This window comes from Canis lupus, chromosome 34 (assembly GCF_003254725.2).
Source record: "Canis lupus dingo isolate Sandy chromosome 34, ASM325472v2, whole genome shotgun sequence".
NCBI classification, from domain to species: domain Eukaryota; kingdom Metazoa; phylum Chordata; class Mammalia; order Carnivora; family Canidae; genus Canis; species Canis lupus.
Genome location: NC_064276.1, coordinates 36483537 through 36503579, shown reverse-complemented (window position 1 = coordinate 36503579; position 20043 = coordinate 36483537). Strand labels below are relative to the sequence as shown.

At 41.8% G+C, this 20043-nt stretch overlaps 1 protein-coding gene across 1 annotated transcript in view; it reads right to left on the bottom strand.

Moving 5' to 3' along the window:
• The window catches only part of FNDC3B (fibronectin type III domain containing 3B), a 339644-nt gene that overhangs the window by 227266 nt on the left and 92335 nt on the right, over positions 1-20043 (bottom strand). The window contains 2 exon segments of the mRNA XM_025425602.3: positions 14584-14611; positions 14613-14660. Coding sequence (XP_025281387.1) covers positions 14584-14611; positions 14613-14660 — 76 coding nt within the window.

Below are 20043 nucleotides of genomic sequence, written 5' to 3'. Positions count from 1 at the left end.
AAGCAGGCTCCCAGCTGAGGGAGCTGGGCTGGATTCCAGGACACCAGGGTCATGACCTGAGCCAAAGGGTCACACCTAACCAACTGAGCCACCCAGGCGTCCCCACAAATACATTTGAAAATGTGGCAAATTATTAAGAAGCTAATTAAAAAATGGTGCCAGGTACTGCAATAGTAACAGAACTTTGCTGTTTTCTGGAGTTTTGTGAGTTTTTTTTTTTATTTTTTTATTATTTTTTATTAATGGAGTGTGCTAGATGTCTCCATAATTGTGTTGAAATCACTACAGAACCTTTACGTTTTTGCTATTGATAACAAAACATACTGCTACTGGTCTCTTTATATAAATACATACATACACATGCATTTATATAAATACACACACATATATACATTTATATAATTTGAATTTTTGCAAACATTAGCTGTTGTGTCATCTTTAGGAAAAGTATCCCAGTTATACCATATTGAGTTGGCATTGTACAGAAATCAACAGTCATATTGATCTAGAAATGTTAAACATAATTTTCTCCATTTGTACAGGGGCAATGCACTGCATTAAATATGTAAGGTTTTACCTACGTGGGTCTGATTACAGAAACTAATAGTCTCTAAATTTTAAAAAATATGGCAATTATTGAAACAAGAAAAAAAAATTACCCTGGGTAATTTTCTTTCCCTTTTTTGTTCCGAGTAAAGATTAACTTGCTACTAATAAATTTTAGAGCAATTCACGTACTATCTAAAGAGTCTCAAATGATAATTTACCATCTCACTTGCAAATAGAAAACTCTTGAAATTTGCTCTTGATAATTAAGCTCTTGAAATCTGCCCACACTTGAACCTCTTCGAGAAGAGCTTAGTCTTTTCATGAAAATTAGAAACATATAAATGGCAGAGAACTCCAGAGGAATTCAAGTGAGAGAGGAACGAGAAGTTGAAAGGTTAAGAATTTTAGACACGATCTGATCCAATCCTCTTCTTCTCAGGTGAGGAAAGTGAGGCTCTGATCCACGGAACTAGACTGAATGGGAAGGAAGTTAACCTTGTATCCAGGGACTCTTCCTCTCATCAGAGCCACAAGGTTTTGTCAGGTTTCTTCTTTTAAAAGGGAAGAAGAAAACCATATAATCAGCTGATTTTTACTCAACGAGTTCAAGTCCAGTGACCTGGATGCGAATGTGAGTCAATAACAACAAAAAGATGCAAAAAACAGAGAATCCGTGGAAGGGGCAAAGTGAAGAATTACATCAACAAAAGGAAACAGGCTCGACATACATTTAAAGAGGCCAGGTTAGCAAGGCTATTTCACCCTTCTGCTGAGCCGTTCCCCAGGTCTCCTAAACACATTACCCAGGGCCACTTTGCAGCACTCTGGCTCAGATTCGAAAGACTCTCATTTTCTCCAAAGTCAGCTCTGTGGTTAATGACTTGCCTTCTGACTACCCCGGGTAAAGCCCAGAAACAGGTAGAATGTACCTGTTGTTCTTGAGCTCCATCTGAGATGGAGGCTGGCATTCTACTTGCCTCTGAGGAATGTTAATTGCTGATACCAGCATGACAGGTGCAATGAGGAGTAGAAAAATGATCAATGAATTCAAGTCGCAGAGCAGCAGCAGAACTAGAGAGCATGAGAAAGCTCCCCAAGAGCTGTAACTTTAATTACTAATAATCGGTCTGGAATTCAATTTGACCCTTGAAAACAGATTTTTTAAACAGGGCACAAAGTTCTAAATTTCTACAATGGTACCCTGTCCGCAGGAGAAAAAAAAAAAGAAAGAAAGAAAGAAAAGAAACAACATGTATAATCCTGTTTTCCACGTTACTATGGAGTCCTTCACCAACCCCAACGGCCTCCCTCCCATGGCTCCCTTCTCCTCTTCTGCAGACGCGGTTCCTCCATTCCAGATCCTTACTGGTGCGGAGTCCTCTCTATTTTGAATTGAGTCACTTCCTTTCCCCCTAGTTTTATGATCTAAAATCTTCCTGTTTCTTTAGAATACACATGCCGAAGCCAATTTCCATATCGGTCTACCCATTTTTTCCCCTCCCCTTTAGGTTTTTTCTTTTACTATGACACAGCCAAGTGGGGGAGGGAATGCACTTGCTGGTTACCTGCATAAAGTGTGGTACGGTTTCTCTGTTTGGAATACTTTCCATATTTAAAGTTTCATAACTCCATGATCCCTAATATACATAATGTTACATTCATTAAATTTAAAAATATTCCTAAGATATCTTTGCCAATCATACTTATTCTCAGTATGCGGGAATGGAGGCGCAAAGAAACAGGAATTCCTGATAAAATGGCAATTGATTTAGAAGAGGTAAACTTGAAAGACTATTTACAAACAGATCCTCTGAAAATAGAGTCCCTGATTCAGACATCAGTTCATTAAAATTCTAGAAGAGGAAGGGGAAAAAAAATTTCAGACCAAGAAAAAAATTCTATCTTTGAGCTTATGACTAAAGAATTTGAGCCAATTCTTTCTTAGTTTTCTGCATTCACATGCACTTTTTTCCCCCCTTTTGTCCATTTTGTGACCAGAATGTATCTCAAGTGTTCTCTCTTTTGTTTAAGGGCATTACTTTTGTAAATCCCATTTCCTTCCAAGGGCCCCCTCACCCCGACAATCTCCTACTTCACCTCAGCTGTTCTTAAAGCCTGGTCTCAGAACACAGAACATCAGTATCGCCTGGGGTAACTTCTTAAAAATGCAAATTATCAGTACAACCCCACCACCACCACCACCACCACCACCACCACCACCCCAAACCTAAATCAAAAACCCAGGGGGTGGTACCAGCAATCTGTATTTTAACAAGCCCTCCATGCTCAAGTTCTTGGTAATTATCAGCATCTGACACCAGATAGAATACCCTGGATTCAGATATGCTGTGGGGACCACCTGAGTCTAATGCCAAGATGTTTCCTGGGTACTTACATCCTTTCCAACATACTGGGCAAAATCTAGAATGAAGGAAACAAAAGAGGGAAGCAACCGTGCCAGCCCAATTCTTTCATACATAGAAAGAGGCTAAAAGCAGCTTCTCGAGCACCAAGTTGTAAAATGGTTCTTTTCCATCTCACTTTTCAAATCCATCCACCCTGCACAATCTTATGTGTTCTAATCAACTCTGAATTGTATTAGTTTACAACAGAATAGGTGAATAATTGTGTTTACATCTAAATAAAAGTAAAACAAATCTGTACTCTGCAAGAGGAATGACCTCAAATTCCTCTTTTGATGACCCTTGTTTAAATACTTACAGAAGTGTATAACAAAAACTAAAGAGCAATTTTAATTAATAAGTATATGAACGCAAGATAAAAGATCTTTAAGCACTTAGAAAAAAATGCAAAACCATCCAAGGAACACTAACCTGAATGAAATGGACACAAATATGCAGCACCTGCAGTGTGATGTAGTAGGAAATGCATGGCCTAGGGGTTTAAACTAGTCTGAGGATTAGGGGAACCAGAGATTCTCAATCTCCACGGCATATTAGAATCAATGGTGAAACTTTTCGAAACTATAATCGCCCAGGCCTTACCCTTCTATGATCTACAATTTCCTAAAAACTAGCCTAAAGATCAACTGCCTATTTTTTTTTTTAAAGTTCCCTAGGTAGTCTGATGTGCAAAATTAGCAAACCACTATGTTAATACAACGGGCTTTAAAACTCTAAAATAAATAAATTTAAATTTAAAATATTAATAAAATTCTGACATGTCAGAGATGTTATCTTAAGCATATGATGTAGGAACTAGGTCATTCAAAATGTGAATGCTTGACCAACAGAATAAATACCATCTTGATCGTGAAGAATAAATTAACCAGGGGTGCCTGGGTGGCTCAGTCAGTTAAGTGTCTGCCTTCAGCTCAGGTTGTGATCTCAGGGTTCTAGGATGGAGCTGGAGGGCTGGCGTCAGGCTCCCTGCTCATCGAGGAGTCTGCTCCTCACTCTTTCACTCTCCCTCTCTCAAATAAATAATTAAAAAAGAAAAGACTAAATTAACGAAATTAACTCAGATCTTCATTTCTAATTGGTAGGATAACAGTCATGCTTGAGCTATTATTTTCTTAACATTCTGTGACTATTTCATGCTTACACTCAAAGACAATTTAAGTACTGGGATGCCTGAGTGGCTGAGTCGGTTAAGGGTCCAACTCAGATTGGATGGTGAGATGGAGGCATGGAGCCCACTTAAGATATTCTCTCTCTCTCTGCCCTCTCTCCCTGTCCCTCCCCCCAAAAAAGACAACTTAAGTATAAAGGTTGATTATACTACCAGCAAAGATTGTTCTTCCTCAACAAGAGGAGACAAATTCTAGTTGTGCCAAAGTACTCATTTCATCCACATTGTTTCTATGCTGGTCCAACAGCCACAGAAAATTGACACTGCTCATCTAGTGAACCACCCCCACCCAACAGATGTTAAAAGATCCAATCCTGGATAACCAAAATAATCCAATCCTGGACAACTGTTAAAGACTTGGCACTTCAAGAAAAGAACAAGCAAACCAGAGTTTAATAGGACATTTACATAAGCTAAGTGTATATATCCACTTTAATGAGAACTGCAAAACAAAACAGAATTCATATAGTCAGTCCTCTAACAGAATAACACTTTCAATCAAAAATACACTAAGAATGAGGTGCCTGGGTGGCTCAGTCGGTTAAGCCTCCAACTCTTGGGTTTTGGCTCTGGTCATCTCAGGGTTGTGAGATGGAGCCCTGCATCAGGCTCCACACTCAGTGTGGGATCTGCTTGAGATTCCCTCTCTCCTTCCCTCTCTCTAAAATAAATAAATGTTTTTTAAAAAATAGAAATTACCATTTGCTAATAATTGGAAGCTTTTAAAATTAAGTAAAAATGTGGAGATTCCTATAGCTAGAAAGTTACCACAAAACTGGTGTTAATTCTGGCTCTATAATGTAACCTATAAAGTGTCCATAAAGGTATCGTATTTAAAGTATGAAATGCTTCCATTTTGACTCAAGATACAGGAAGACTTGAAGAGCTGAAAAAAACTTTTCTCTCCAAACTGTAAAAGGAGGAGGGTCAGGGAGGGGAGAGGAGGTTACATGGAACCATGTAAGAAATGTAGGTATATTCAGAGAACCCCAAACCAAGCATCATTAAGGAAAGGCACTGATGTGGGTTAATTCTGGGGCCAGCTTTTAGATGGTCCCAGAAAGAAGCATTAAAACATACTCCCCTTTTACCAAGCTGTCTTCACATCCTCAAAAATAGTCTGCAAAATGACTTTCGACTCACTGAAAACTGCCTCAGAGAAGCAATAGCCAAGTTGACAAGCAGAAAAAAGTATTTACTTTTTTTTTTAAACCTTTTTTGTTCATCCTATTGCTTGTCCAATGAGGATGGAGTACAACATGTTCACTATTAAAGGACAAAAATTTTTCTAAAAGACCAGATTCCTCCTATCTTAGAATGTACAATTCACTTAGTGCCCATCGCTCACTCCTTCTCTTCAGTGTGTCTCCCGTTGGCCAGCAAGTCATGATCACCTCCTAAGCACCTCTGATTTCTGTTCCCATTTCTACACACCCCCGACCCACCCCCACCCTCACCCCAGCTCCCCTGGCTGACCCTCCCCCTCCCCCATCTCACCTCCCCCCCAATCCCTCCCATCACACTGGTGGTAGAGAAAAATTACTCCATTTAATTCAGTAACCAGACTCCTTTACAATTTAAATTGTGCTCTATTCCTGGGTGTTTGAGGGTGTACTACTACAAATACAGTAATTGTTAATTGCATAAAAACATTTATAAAACAGTAATGAGTAATCTACACAAAAATATTTTCTAATAATACAAAAGATAAAGTTGGTCTTTTACTATTAAACAGCCTTAAAATATTTTCTAAGATATTCTCAGCCTACTCTTCACAAAAGGAAAAAAATTTTAAGAATGAATAATCATCCCCTCACACTTTTACAGGTAAGCAGATCTAACCCATAATGGACTTCTTCAGAACTGCTCTGTGATTTTTGAAAAGACTCTTACCTGGATTCATTGTCCTAATTTGAAAAACTGAGAGTAAATATAATTAAGTAGGACAACAAGCAAAAAGAAAAAAGAACCTCTGTGAAGTAACTGAATTTTTCCATCACTTTGACATGAATTTTTAGCAACTCCTTAGTGACTTTCCTTTATTCTGGATGCCTAGTAGGTGCTGGATAGGCACGGAGATATGAAGATCACTAGATCTGACCCCTACCCTGAAGAACATTGCCTCTAAGGAGCCCCTTATGGTCTTCCTTAAAGACCCTTCCAATGCTTTCCATTTCAAGTTGTAGGAGTAAAAATACAGAAAGAAGAAAGACAGACCCCAAAGACTACAAGCTATGAAATGTGGCAGACAAATGACATAATGGGACACTGATGCCTTTTCTTAAAGATCTGCGACATTTAAGGAACTCCAAGCAGTGGTACCTTCAGAAATGACATTTTAACCATTGTTCAACAATCTGAAAGGCAAAAGGGCGCCCAAGCTAAATTCTCATTGCATAATTTTTGAATGCATTACTTTGAAGCATTACGACAAGAATGTGAAGACATCTAAAAAAAAAAAAAAAAATCCTAGCCAATCCCCTTACATAGGCTTTCCTGGATAGAATGCTTTAAAAATGACAGGTAACAAAAATGAAGAGTCATTCCAGGTCTGGCCATAATGGGGACAGAGGGCCTAACAACGGCTCCTACCTACTGGAACTTACAATGACTCTAAAACTTTCTACACAATGTATCATTTAATCCTTAGGGTAACCCTTCAAGATCGATAATGTCATTCCACTTCTACAGATAAGGAAACAGAGGTGTAGAGAAGTAACTAATTTTGTGATATACGAGTAAGATGCAAGAAGTCTCTAAACCAGGTCACCTCACTCCAAAACCCACAAAGATCTTACCCATACACCTTACAGCCCCTCAGTACTGCCTAACAGCAGGATGCACAAATGAAGATTCAAAGTAGTAGGAGAGTAGTATGAAATGTGGATCTTCTGCTGGCTCAGTGGAGCATGTGACTCTTGATCTGAGGGGGTCTTGAGTTCAAGCCCCACAATGGGAGTGGAGCCTACTTAAAAAATAATTTAAAAAAAAATAAAAATAGTGTGGAATTTAATCAAAACGTAGAAGGCAAGGCACACCCAGAGTCACAGCTTTATAGGCCTGTCTGAATATGGCCACTCAGGCGCGTTGTGAGGGCTAACTACTTATTACCCCAAAGAAAAGCAGCATCTGAAGCTTGACCTACAACAGAGCTTAGTGTAAATGTCTGGAACAGTGGGCCCGTGGTTTTATCCACAACCTGCATCTGAACAATCTATACATTCCCACACATCTTTATCAAAAACATTTGATCTGCTGCCATCACCATCAGCCCCATGAAAGCAAGCCTGGGATATGCAGGCAATACAATAGAGGTCAGGCCTTCCACTGATTTCCATGAGTCCAATGACCAAGCCATTGCCTACAATTTATCATGACCTCTCCCTAGAACAGAATAACCAGCAAAGCTGTGTACATTACTAGATAATGGTGATGATGATGGCAATGAAGGCTCTTACGATGATAGGTATTAGCATTATTCCCCCTTTATGAAAGAAAATGGAGACTAAGAGGTTAAGCATTCACTAGCAAACAACCAGGAGTCCTACTACATAGCACTGACTCTTGAAACATCATCCTCATAATTTCTAACTCAAATCACTAATACTTTACTGGGAGAAAAAGGCCAAAGTCTGACGACATAGTATTGGGTGAAGGTTTTGAATTCATTATGTAAATACAAGAACAGATATAAACCGTCAAGCTAACTGTCAAGGGCAGAAGGAGAAGGGCAGAAAGCAGCAGACACACTGGGTACCTCCCTTGAGAGGGACTTTACACCTCTTGGGAAGCAACATCATTGGCCCTGATGTAACCCAGCCTCATGACATTACTCAATCCCAGCATGACAGCTGCATGTGTGATCACAGACCTTCCTCCCAGCCCTTCCATAAACTGGACTTTCTGCTCTAGGCCATTCACTACTTACCAGCTCTTGCGGAGACCGTGCTCCCGGTCAATTTCTAGTTGCTCAGCACCAAGCTATGGTCTCAAAGAGGCCTGTCAGGTCCACCTCCAGAATGCCTATTTGCAACAAATGGCTGTACATGTCTATGTAGTGACAGAAAAGTCAAATCATCCCGTTCAAAAGAGAGTTCTCAAACAATTCAGAGGTCAGGTATACTCCAAAATGCTTAAAGTGACCTGTGACCCAGTATTACACACATACACAGACGCACACAGGCCAAAAGACTGCCTTGCCCTGCAGCTAGCATTTAAGAGAGAGAAGATGAACTGGCAAATGGAGAGGAATTCAGTCTTCCTCAAAACTTAGACTCTCCCAGCGTAGAACCTCACTGGAGGACTGTGAGCTGACTCTCACCAAATACAGTTCTGGATCAATCAGAAAGACAGGCGGACGCTGGGGCTAGCCTGGGCAATTCTAAAAGATTTTCGAAGGAGGCCTACCTCTTCACAATAACATTTCAGATTAGCAATCACTCACAAAACGCCCTCCTCCACCACTGCAAAATTAGTGAGTCTCCCAGGGAGTTTCTTGCATAGCCAAAGAACCCCTCAAAATCCTAGTCTTGTAATAAGAAAAAGATTTTCCACTTATAATGCATTCTACAAATATAATCAAATAACAATTACGTGTTCAATGCAATGAAAGTTTGCGAAGATTCCGAGGCAGCTAAGGCACTCACACTTCACCTTCAAATCACCTAAATATTTTTGCTGAGAAACTCGTTTGCAGATGTAAGCCAAGGCGAGGGTTCAATCAGCCTTAGAAGACAGACTTCATTTACCACAGGTCTTCTCCCTACGTCCTAAGCCACTGAAACAAGAATTTCTTATTTATATGCAGAGTCTGCTTTAAAGGAGTGGATCATATAGAAGCTCTGCTTGTGAAATTATAGTCTACCTCAGCTTGTAAACCCTCGCCCCGACACCATTCATGTCATTTCTCGGTACACAAAGCAAGAGACGAGAGTTCCCCAGGACCTGTCATAAAATTCTCAGCAAGAATGACAGGTCAGTGTTTTAATGTGCCAAACAAGTCTAATAAATGCACTTAAAGTACCAAATAAGGGAATGGGGGTGGGGGGGTAACATTAAAGTCCCCGTGGCAGTCTGGATGCTGAATCATACAAAGAGGGGAGGGGGGGATGGGAGACAAACGAAGAGATTCAGAAATGTGGAATGGCTCTCAATGGTGTCATTCACAGAGTCCCTGAGCAGAGCGTGGTCTTCATCAATGATACGGTTCCCACACTCAGTGGGGCAGGAGGAGAATCAGCCACAGAGCTGAAGAAGGCCTGCAGAGAATAAGGCCGGGGGCGGGGGGGCCCCCACTCTAACGGCGGCCCAGCTACAGCCCAGCTACAGCCGTGTCAGGGCTTCACACATTCTGCTGGCCTTTCAAGGACTCAGTCCACTCAATACAAGCCAGCAGAGTAAACCCCATCCGTAAAAGGTGTCTACATTATTGTGGGCAAAACACACCAGCAATTAGGTATCCTTAAATAGAACTCTTTATTAAAAATAATGGTGCTTCCCAAGCACTTTACTTTGTTTTCTCTTCTATCACCATGACATCCACTGCTTTTCTTCGGGCTCACAGTTTTGTATAGAAGTCTTCAAACAGGAATTAAAACACATACACACACACACACACACACACACACACACAAATTGCAGTTTTAATATTGGGTCAACATGAAAGTATTTTAGATTCTAAACATGCTTCTCCAAAGGACACTGATTAGCTTCAATGATCCAATGTTTTTGAAATGTGGAAGTTCTTCTATGGAGACTTTAGAGACCGTGAAAAGTATTGACCTAATAAACATCTTTAAGCTCCCAGCACAATAATAAGATTTAAAAGAAAAAAAAAAAATCACAACTGATGGGATGCCAGAGTCAGTCAAGGATCTGGTTAGCAACTATCAAGAGGCTGCGGGGCTGGGTGGGAGGGTGAGGATGCTCTGTCACGACCGGGTTCACAGTGTAATACAAGAGCTCCAGAAAGGTCCACGCATAACCGGCCTGCTCTATACAATGCCACCTCCACCTGTCCTCCGGGAACGCAGAAGTCGAAACGGAACAGAGTGGTCTAAGAGGGCTTCTGGAGGAGACAGACCTGGAGCCCTAAAGGAAGTGTGCTATTTGTTTTGGCTGAAGGATTTTACAGGGAACAGAGAAATGGCCCAGATAAAAAGATGGCATGTGTGGACAGGAAGGAAGGCTGTGTTGCCAGCACCTCAGCCTAGACAAGGATACGAAAATAATGGGAGAGACCCGCAGCTGCCCTCTATTAATTCCTGAATTTAAGCAAAGGCAAGAATTCATATTGATTGCTAAGATTCTTTTTTCCCCCCTAACAATTGGCTCTTTATACTTTCATCTGGCCTAGGAAAGAAAAATCTTTTGTCTAGGATGCCATAGGTACAGGGCTGCCTCCAAGTGAGAATAAACTATGACCTTCTGTGGCCCCCTCAAGACCTATGATTCATGTTTCGTGGAAAATATTGAGAAATATTCCATTAGAAATGAATCTGCTTTCACAGCATATTGTATGTTTCCTGTGTTTTTCTTCCTTCATTATCACCAAGGACATTTTCATGAAAACAAAATCTTGTTTTTCCCCCCAGAGTAACCATATTCTTTATACTAATTTGAATTTCCAAACCGCCTCTTCATGGCATCACAGTGAGCTTCTGGTGTCTTGCTGGTGACGTCATAAATGTCCTACAGAGAACATTACTAGGCTAACAAATTCAACTACCAGTAAAGAGGGTTGACCTCAAATGGTGTCATTTCAAAGTCTCCAAGAAGGCCCAGCACCCAACTCGGCTCCCTGCCCCTAACTGGCCCCCTCCCCACCCCCAGCAGCAATCCCTAACCTGCTGAAATAGCAGTGTGGCAATAGCAAACCTATTAAACTGACAGTTTCAACCATGGTATAAGCAATGGTTAGGACTTCCAAATTTCCAGAAAGGCAGCTTGGAACTTCCACTCCTCCCATCCCCACCCCAGCCTCAAAACCACCTCCCCACCTGCTGGCTGGTGCTGAAAGAGCACAACTAGGGCTCCACTTGCTTAACTTTAATCTCTAGTACCATGCAAATGCTTCTTTCAGAAAGTACCCATTACAATATGATTCAATTTCAGATCTTTTCCTGATCGGTTTCTTAAAGGTAGGCAAGAAGACTGCCTTCCACATTACCAGCCCTCTCCCACTCTACCCTGCCTCTTCCAGTAGCTGGAGCTGGAAGCCCCACCTGGAGGCTCAGCCCACCCCAACGTTGGGCTCAGTCCTAACTTTGGGCAGAAATAACTTAAGGAACTCTAAATCAGTACTGCTGTGTCACACTGTCTGCTCTTAGTCCTGGGAACAGGACATCTGCCTCCTCCCAAAGACCCAGCCTCTACCATATGCTTTTGCTCTGCAAACCATCTCTCCTTCATCTTTGGCCATCTGAGTTCTCCTGCTGCTATCCCGCCCAGAATCCTCTTATTGCAGGAATAGGAACCAGGACCCCACCTCGCTCTTGTCACATGCCCAAGACAACGGAGCCCTACTGCTGGAGTCCCCTGATGTAAAGGCACAGGGCCACACAATAAAGAGCTCGTGCCCTCCAGTCACACCAGGAATGAAAACTGAACCCCGCCTCTTCTAACGATGTGAATTCAGGCGAGTGGATTAACCTCCGCGGGCCTCAGCCTCCTGTTTAGGTGTCATACCCATTGAGGGAATACAGAGCACAGCATAAGAGCCAAATATTAGCAACGACAGGAATGTTAATAAAGGTGAAAGAATAAGATGTCACAATTTATACTGGAATTTACAAACTTATCGCCTATTCCCACATTCTAGGTTGACCTGCTCTACCACCTGGAATGAGCATTCCCCAACTCATACTGGAACTCACAAGAAGGCTTATTTTAGGCTGGGGGCCGGCGGAGGTGCTCAACGACCGCCTGTTATGCAATGGTGACAGTCCATGGGTCCTTGGAGACTCCAGGTTCCTTCCAGCTCCCGCAGTTCATCTTGTCGCCCCAGGGCTTCTCAAGCCCTAGCAAACCAATTAGTCCCCCGTCCTAGGCCCTGGCATCTATCCTGTGTCATTTCAAGTCATCGGGCCAGGTACCACGATGCCCCAAGTGAAGATAACCATAGCATCTGGGTGTTCAGAAGAGAACAAAGGATAGGAAGGCTGGGGACGCCAAAGATAAATGGCTCCACAATTCTGCTTTAGTCAAAGGCATTTCTGAAATCACTGGAAGGGGGTGTTAATGTCACTTATCTCAAGGTATCATCATGAATAAATACAAAGCTCCATTGTGAACACGGTGATATACTTGCAACATTCCCCGCAGAATACACCAGTTATTGACATGAACCAAAAAAAAAAAAAAAAAGTGGGAGAGAGGCTAACCTGATGAACACACACACACAACAATAAAAGGCAGCATAAGGAGTGGATTTCATATATGTAGATCTATTCAGCAATTTGCTTTTATGGATTCTATTACACACACTTGGTTGTAGAGGAACACAGTCTACCTGCCAATTAATTCATGGGGCTCCACTGTTAACCAGGATCAAGCTCAAATGCTTTCCTACTGAGCTGAAAGTACCAGGTTCATTCTACATAGGTGCAATAACTTTTTTTTTTCCCTAGCAGGATTTTTTTTTTTTTTACTTTAAATTAGAATTTAAAAGTGGATTTTGAGGTTTTATTTGTTGCCAATATCTATTTATTATAAAACAAGTAGGTAGATTTTATATCCCATACTATTTTAAAATATCTATTTCCTTTCTTCTTTCACCTGAAGTTTCTCTGTATGATTCATCACGAAAGCCTAGTTTCAGGTTTTAAATGACTCAGAACACCAAAGATCAATTTCAGGAACATAATGGTCAGAGACATGCAGTCAGTAAAAATCATTAATAAAACAGTTAAGCCATTTCAGATTATCAAACTGCAGTCAGAATTCATTAGGCGTGAATTCTTGAAAACACACTCCTTTCTCCAAAAGTAAAAGTTTTCCTAAATTTTGTTCTTATAGGTACAAAAACAAGTAGCACAACTACAAAGCGGCATGCTCTGCTATTAAAGCAGGAGAAAAATCATCTTTTTCCATGCTGCTCATTATGGGAAACTAAATCTAAAGGGCATTTTCATCCATTCATTTATGTATTGGTGAGCAAGTCCAGTAATTAAAAATAAGGCCTTTGATTAAATTCTTGACCAATCGATAACCTAGTATCAAACTCTATTACATGCCAGTTTGCCATTTGCCCTATAATCCCAATCACTGCCAGAAAGAGCGGCCACGAACAGTGCCCTCCAACACAGCAGTGTACACAGGCTGTGGACTGAGCTTCTTATGGTTCAACACCTAAGTCACTTCTTTCTACAGTGAACTACAGAGAGGAGGCACTGTACATACAACTAGAGACTGAGATGCCCTAGCAGTCGTACTGAAAGAACTAAACCCAAGGAATGTCATCTACACCTGGAACTTACTTAGATGACAAGATTCTGGATTCAAAGCTGAGGCTGTAATGGAATAAGACATTTAGAGAACGTGCAAGGGAATATTCTGCAAATGGAGGGACAGGAATTATTAGGGACCGAAGGTGGACGATGGTGGGTAGCTTCCTAAAATGACCCTCAGTGATTCCCACCTGCCTATGTCCCCACACTGTGCAAATTCCCTTTTTTGAGTGGGCTGGACCTAGTACCGCCCCCTTGCCCTCCAGTTGCTGCCCCGATGAAGCCCGCTGTCTCATGCAGAAGCCACTTAGCCAGGAACTAAGGGAAGCTTCTTGCCGACAGCCCACAAAAACTGAAATCCTACCAACAAACTCCGTCAAGCAAGCCTGGAAACAGACGGACCCATTCATGCCTTACAAAGATGGCAGCTCTAACCCCCACCTGGATTTCGGCATCTTGAGAGGCACAGGGCCGTGGGACACAGCAAATTCCTGACCCACAAAAACTGTGGGATAATTCATGTTGTTATTTTAAGCCACTAAATTTTGGAATAATCTGTTAACCAGTAACAAATAACAGACACTTAGAGATTTTTACCTCGAAAATCATCAACTAGTTAGCATCCCAATATATACTTGAAACCTTGAACTAGCTTGAAAAAGTTCCTGTTCTCAGCTGAAAATTTCAAGTCTTTCAAAATCTCAAACATTTTCCAAATTCCATAACTTATTAAAAGACACTACAAGCTTTCCCAGGTTAAATTAACTCACTGAAAAGTCAACAGAATACTAGAGGCATTTCACTTTGTCCCTCATATATCATAGGCCTACATTAACATCAAGACCCTATTTTACAGAAAAATTTAAGTTTCTGAAAATCCAAGATAGATTTTACTTCTGGAAAAAAACACACAGACACAAAGAAAAACTTTACTTCCTTAAAACAATAAATAAAAGAGGAACTCCTTTGATTGGAAGGCTGACAAGAATTTCCTTACCTTGAATGCACTGAAGTGTTCCATCCTCCTGCTCTTATTGTAAATGTCTCACCTGGATTAACTTGAACGAGAATGACCTGCACAGAAAAACATTAATTTCAATTTAATACTAGAGCATCTGGGGTTTCTCTTCAACGGTTTTATTACTTGAATTTATGTAGTAGACAGGAAGTATGTGGCACAGAATCCTGTATAAACACACGACTTAGGCTAGGTCTTAGACCTGGTTCAAATGTGAAGGGGGTAAGTACATGCATTTGAACTTAGCTAAACTGAATTCTCCTGTATTGGTTACGATGCAGTAAACCTAAAAAACTCCATTTTTTTCTTTCACTAATGTAGAAACAACAAATCAAGAAGAGAGTAGACCAGAAACCCTAAGGACAGAAGCTTAGGACAAAGGCACAGATAAATATTTGGCTTGTGGCTCTGGCCAAACACTGTTGCACATACTCTTCCCAAGTGTCCATTACTGACTTGAGTTATATGATTCTACTGTGTAACAAAAGGTGGCAATTTATAAGAAAAATGTTTGGAAAACAGAGTTCTGGAACTAACAATAAACCCTATAAAATAAATGAATAATATTAGAAATAGGCCTCAACGCTTGTATCTTTAAATCTATTATCTAAGTATCAGTGAACATTAATATTTGCTTATTTTAAAAATTTTATTTACCTATTTTGAGAGAGCATGCAAGAGTATACACGAGCAGAGGAGGTGAATTTTTCAAGCAGGCACCCGACTGAAGTGAGAAGCCCCACACAGCACTCAATCCCCAACCCATGAGATCATGACCTGAGCCAAAACCATGAGCTGGATGCTCAATGGATTGAGCCACTCAAGCACCCCTAATATTTAATATAAGTAGACAACTTCCAAGACTAGACCAAAGACTACAGTATGCACAGGAACAACCAAGGATGTCCTTTCAGGAGCTTCAGTTTTAGATCTAATCTACTTCCTTTAGGTAACAAAAGGAAAAAAAAAAATCATTAATTTGTATCTAACTACGTATCAAAGGATGTAATCCGAATTTGAAAACTGTACATTAAAACCACTGTGTGCAAGGTTAACACTATTAAAATAATTACTGTACACTTCTGGAAATAGGAAGGATGTGGGTGTCACATTCATTTTAGGGTCCCTGGAGCAAGCCAAGCCCTGTCCCCTGACCGAAACCATCAAGCATACTGTTCCCTCTATCTGCAATGGTTTCCCTGGCCTGCTGCACCTCTGCCAACCACCCACCCTACTCCTGCTCTGACCAGTGACGAATGCCTAGTCATTCTTGTCAGCTTAAGAAGTGGCATCTGCTTCCCAGGACGGGTTGGGTCTCCCACTGTATGTGCTAACACAGGCACGTGAGCCCACACACCTATGCTTCTCCTTCCCAGGATCTACAACTGCAATTAGTTAAGCAGTCATTTTAGGGTCTGTCTTTGCTTCTTTAATATTGACCCTGGAAGGACAAGTTCTGGCATAAAATAAGTGCTCAAAAGTATACGCAGCACAAAATTAAGTCCTCGGTAACTATTTCTACTGAATGAATGAAAGTCATAAAACAAAACCGCTGCAGACAGTATTCTAACTTAGAAATTAAGCTTTAATATTCAATTTAGAAAAATCAACTTAAAAAACCCTCAACTTTATTTACTGTATGTCCCATAATTTCTATTCTCTAAAAATGTTTGAGATCAAAGCCGTTTCATCTTTAAAACTTAAACCTTTAATATCCATGTATTTTGCTGCTTCTAATAATTCACCACAGGAGACACCGTTGGGATATTAAAATTATTTAAATCAGGAAATACACTAACTGGAGAAAACAAGATCATTCAGGAAAAAGCAGTCCAAGCATCATCCCTGGTGCTTCTCATTATCTTGAATTATAACGGTGGTTTCAAGGCAATTTATTTTTCCTGTACAGTAACTATGTCAATAATCTTTCAGTCTTAAGTATTCAAATTCTCACCAATGTAAATACAATGTGCCATTTTAAGAACTCAAAAGGAAATCCCTTCAGATCTCTACAGAGTGATTAAAACATTTCTATTGCTTTCTTGAAACTAAGCTTTTAAAGTTATTCCTAACACGAAAATAGTTTTAACTTCATTTCTACATAAACATAGAACAGAACTCGACTACAACGGAATAAAAAAAAAAAAAAAAAAAAAAACACTCCAATAAAGAAAATTATTCGTGTCTTTTTAAAAGTCCTTAGACCAATTCCAACATTACTGTAACAGAGCAGACATCAGCTGCTTGTGTTGAAACCTCTAGGGATAAGACCTATAATACAGGCCTACAGAATTAGAGAGAAAAAAAAAAAAAAATCAAAGGACACCAAGACTATGCCCCAGAGAGTGTCTGACAATCCCAAATTCATGTACTGCCTCTCTCTTGCCCCCTCTCCCAGGTGTCCCACGTGTCCTAGGCGCGGGGTCTCAAAGTACAACTGACCAGTATCGTGGGAAGTCCTGGGCAAGAACAGGGATTTCTGAATGGGGCCGCGCTCCAGATTCTGGCTTTACCTGCGGCCCGCAGGCCCGGAAAGGGTCTCTAACGGTCCCTTGGCGGCCACGGACGCCAGGCCGCGGTTCAGAGCTTCCAGAAGCCACCAATGCGTCCCGCTGCTCTCACGGCGACCCCTGCCCCCTCCCTGCTCCTTCAGGGAGAAGGACGATAGGTAAAGAGCTTTTAAGCGTCCAACTAAAATACCTCTCTTCAAATGTTTAGTTCCTGTGATTTTCCCTGCTGCCGGGTTGCTGTGACAACCAGATTGTCACCTCCCGAGTCGCCGCAGGAACCAGGCAAGTCTCCCGCGTCCTGATACCCATTTTTCCTCGCAAGAGCCAGAGCCGTCATGGAGCAAGGTGCCTTCCTCCCGGCTCGGACCTGCTCTCAAAGAAAGCACTCTGTCACCCGGAGGTCGCCGGGCCAGGGCCAGAAAATAAGGTCTTGGCACAGCAGCCCAGTGCGTTCGACCTGACGACAGGCCCGAGGAAGCGCCCGCGGCACCGCCTGGCCAGACAGAGCTGGTACCAGTTCCCATAACTGCACGGCGGAAGACAGCCCATCACCGTCCAGACCTCATCATCATCATCATCGTTTTTTTTTGGGGGGGGGGGGGTCCACTCGCGAGCATTTCCTGCTTTTCCAAAGTCAGCATTAAAACAATCCCCGCCGCGTCCTGGGGCTCGTCGGAGGAGAACGATTTCAGCCGCCGATAGACTGTCCTTCCCCAGGGATGTTGAAACAGAACCGCGTTCATCAAGTCAGAGGAGCAAACCTCAGGCTACGCTTGCTTGTCACCTCGGTGGCCAACGTGTCAGGGCCACAGCCACAGCCCAGAATAGCCAGAGGCAAGTTTGTCAAAACCTAATGAACAGGAAGTGACCATTATTCCAAAGTCTTAAGCAATAAAATAAGAGGTAGAACTCACGCAATTAAGCAAAAGGCTAACACAGCAAGGCGAGAGCGTCGCCCCACCAGGCCGCTCAACAGGCGTGAACCGGCCTTTCCTTAAAGCTGCGGCTCTAACCCGCTTCTTACCTGGTAGACGAGGCAGGGGGAAAGCTCCAGTTGCCGACTGAAATCACGGGTGCCTGATTAACCAGATCAATGATTATCTAAGATTATTCCTGGAGGCAAATTCCTAATTTCTGCCTCAAATAAAATATTACCAGCCCCCTGACCAGACAGGCCCTGCCACGTATGTGTCCATCACAGAAGCTTCTGTGGGGAGAACGGGGCTGCCTAAGGATGGAATGTTACAGCTGCAGTTTTCTTAAAAGTTAAATCCAACAGCCAGACAATCAAGACCTAAACTGTGCCAGGAGAGGGGATCCTGTTTCATTTTTGGAGCTTCCTCCACTTGCCACACGCTGTGAGGCTTGTCTTACTCTTCGCTGTAGTAGGTAAAAACGAACACTTCTCACCGGCAGCCAGATTTATGATTATCCAACGGATTATCTTTAGGGGGAACAAACGATACAACCTAAAAGCTGCAGAAGAGTTAGTTCCACATAAGGACGGAGTCTATCGAAGAATATCTAATAATTTTTTTAAGACTGTATTTATTTGAGAGCAAGAGAGAACGTAAGCAGGGGGTGGTGAGGCAGAGGGAGAGAAGCAGGCTCTCCACTGGGCAAGGAACAGGAGTGGGGCTCAATCCCAGGACCCCTGAGATCATGACCAGAGCCGAAGGCAGACACTTAAACGAATGAGCCACCCAGGTGCCCCAAGAATACTTAGTACCTTTTAAAAAGTGACTTCTGATTACATGAGAGGAGGAATAGCATTTTTTTTCTGGTAATACACATGCACACTCCAGATGCCCAAACTCCAGAGAAATCCTGGCAAGCTCTACCCAGGCCCTTGAAGGCCCAAACCATCCATCAGTACACACCTTTGAGACCCTGGTGTCTGGGCTAGAGACTAGAGTTGGTCTCAGGCAAACTAGAATAGTGGGCATCATACGTTTCGAGTCCCTTCTCTTTGCTCCAAATCAGGAAAAAGGAGAAGATGAGCTTCAAATAACCAATAATTATCTTTATAGTAATAACATACACAAAGGAAATGTCCCAAGATTAAAATGTGATGGGTAAAATAGAAAGGTACTAGAAGATGGAAAACCACTGGTGGTCTCATCTGCTCACCCGTCCTACCTGATGCCTGACTCCAAAGCTGGCAGGAAAAACACACACACAAGACCAGGAAGCCTCCAAAAGTACTTACACCCTGGGTCACGGCAAGGGGACACGCGTGGTATGTGAAGCTGCTGCTCAGTCTACAGCAATAGGACAAACAGTCTTGTTTTGTTTCTTCCTGGGCATGAGGACTTGTTCAGCTTTTTTTTTTTTTAACTTTCTTAAAGATTTTAACACCCAACATGAGGCTTAAACTTACAACCCCGAGATCAAGAGTCGCACCCTCCAACTGAGCCAACTAGGTGCCCCTGGACCTGTTCAGTTTAAAGCAAGGAGCAAGAACACTCCAAAGATCCAAAATTTTTAATATTCTGATTTCTCCAAAGAATGTAAGTTTCAAAAGTCGTTGCCCTCAAAAGACCATTACATATCTCTAAAATTAACTCAGAATGATGCAGGCTACTTTATCAACTCCTTTCAATAGCTTTTTTTCTAGGTTTTATATAATAAATAACAGTTATCACTAAATCCCTACAGTCTGCCAGAGAGGTATTATTATATAGATTATATAGATGGGGAACTGAGGCTTCTAGAGGGTAAATGACTGGTCTAAAGTCACAAAACTACAAAATGACTGAGTTAGCACTGGAATCCAGCCCCATCTGACCAAAATGCACACTCTGCTCTATTACCCAGGTTCCCTCCTCTGACAGGCATGGGCTTCAGAGTCAATTCTTTATGAAGATACATTAATAAACAGCTATAAGGAGAGAACTCACTTCCCTGGGTCAAAGGCATGTCTCCAAGG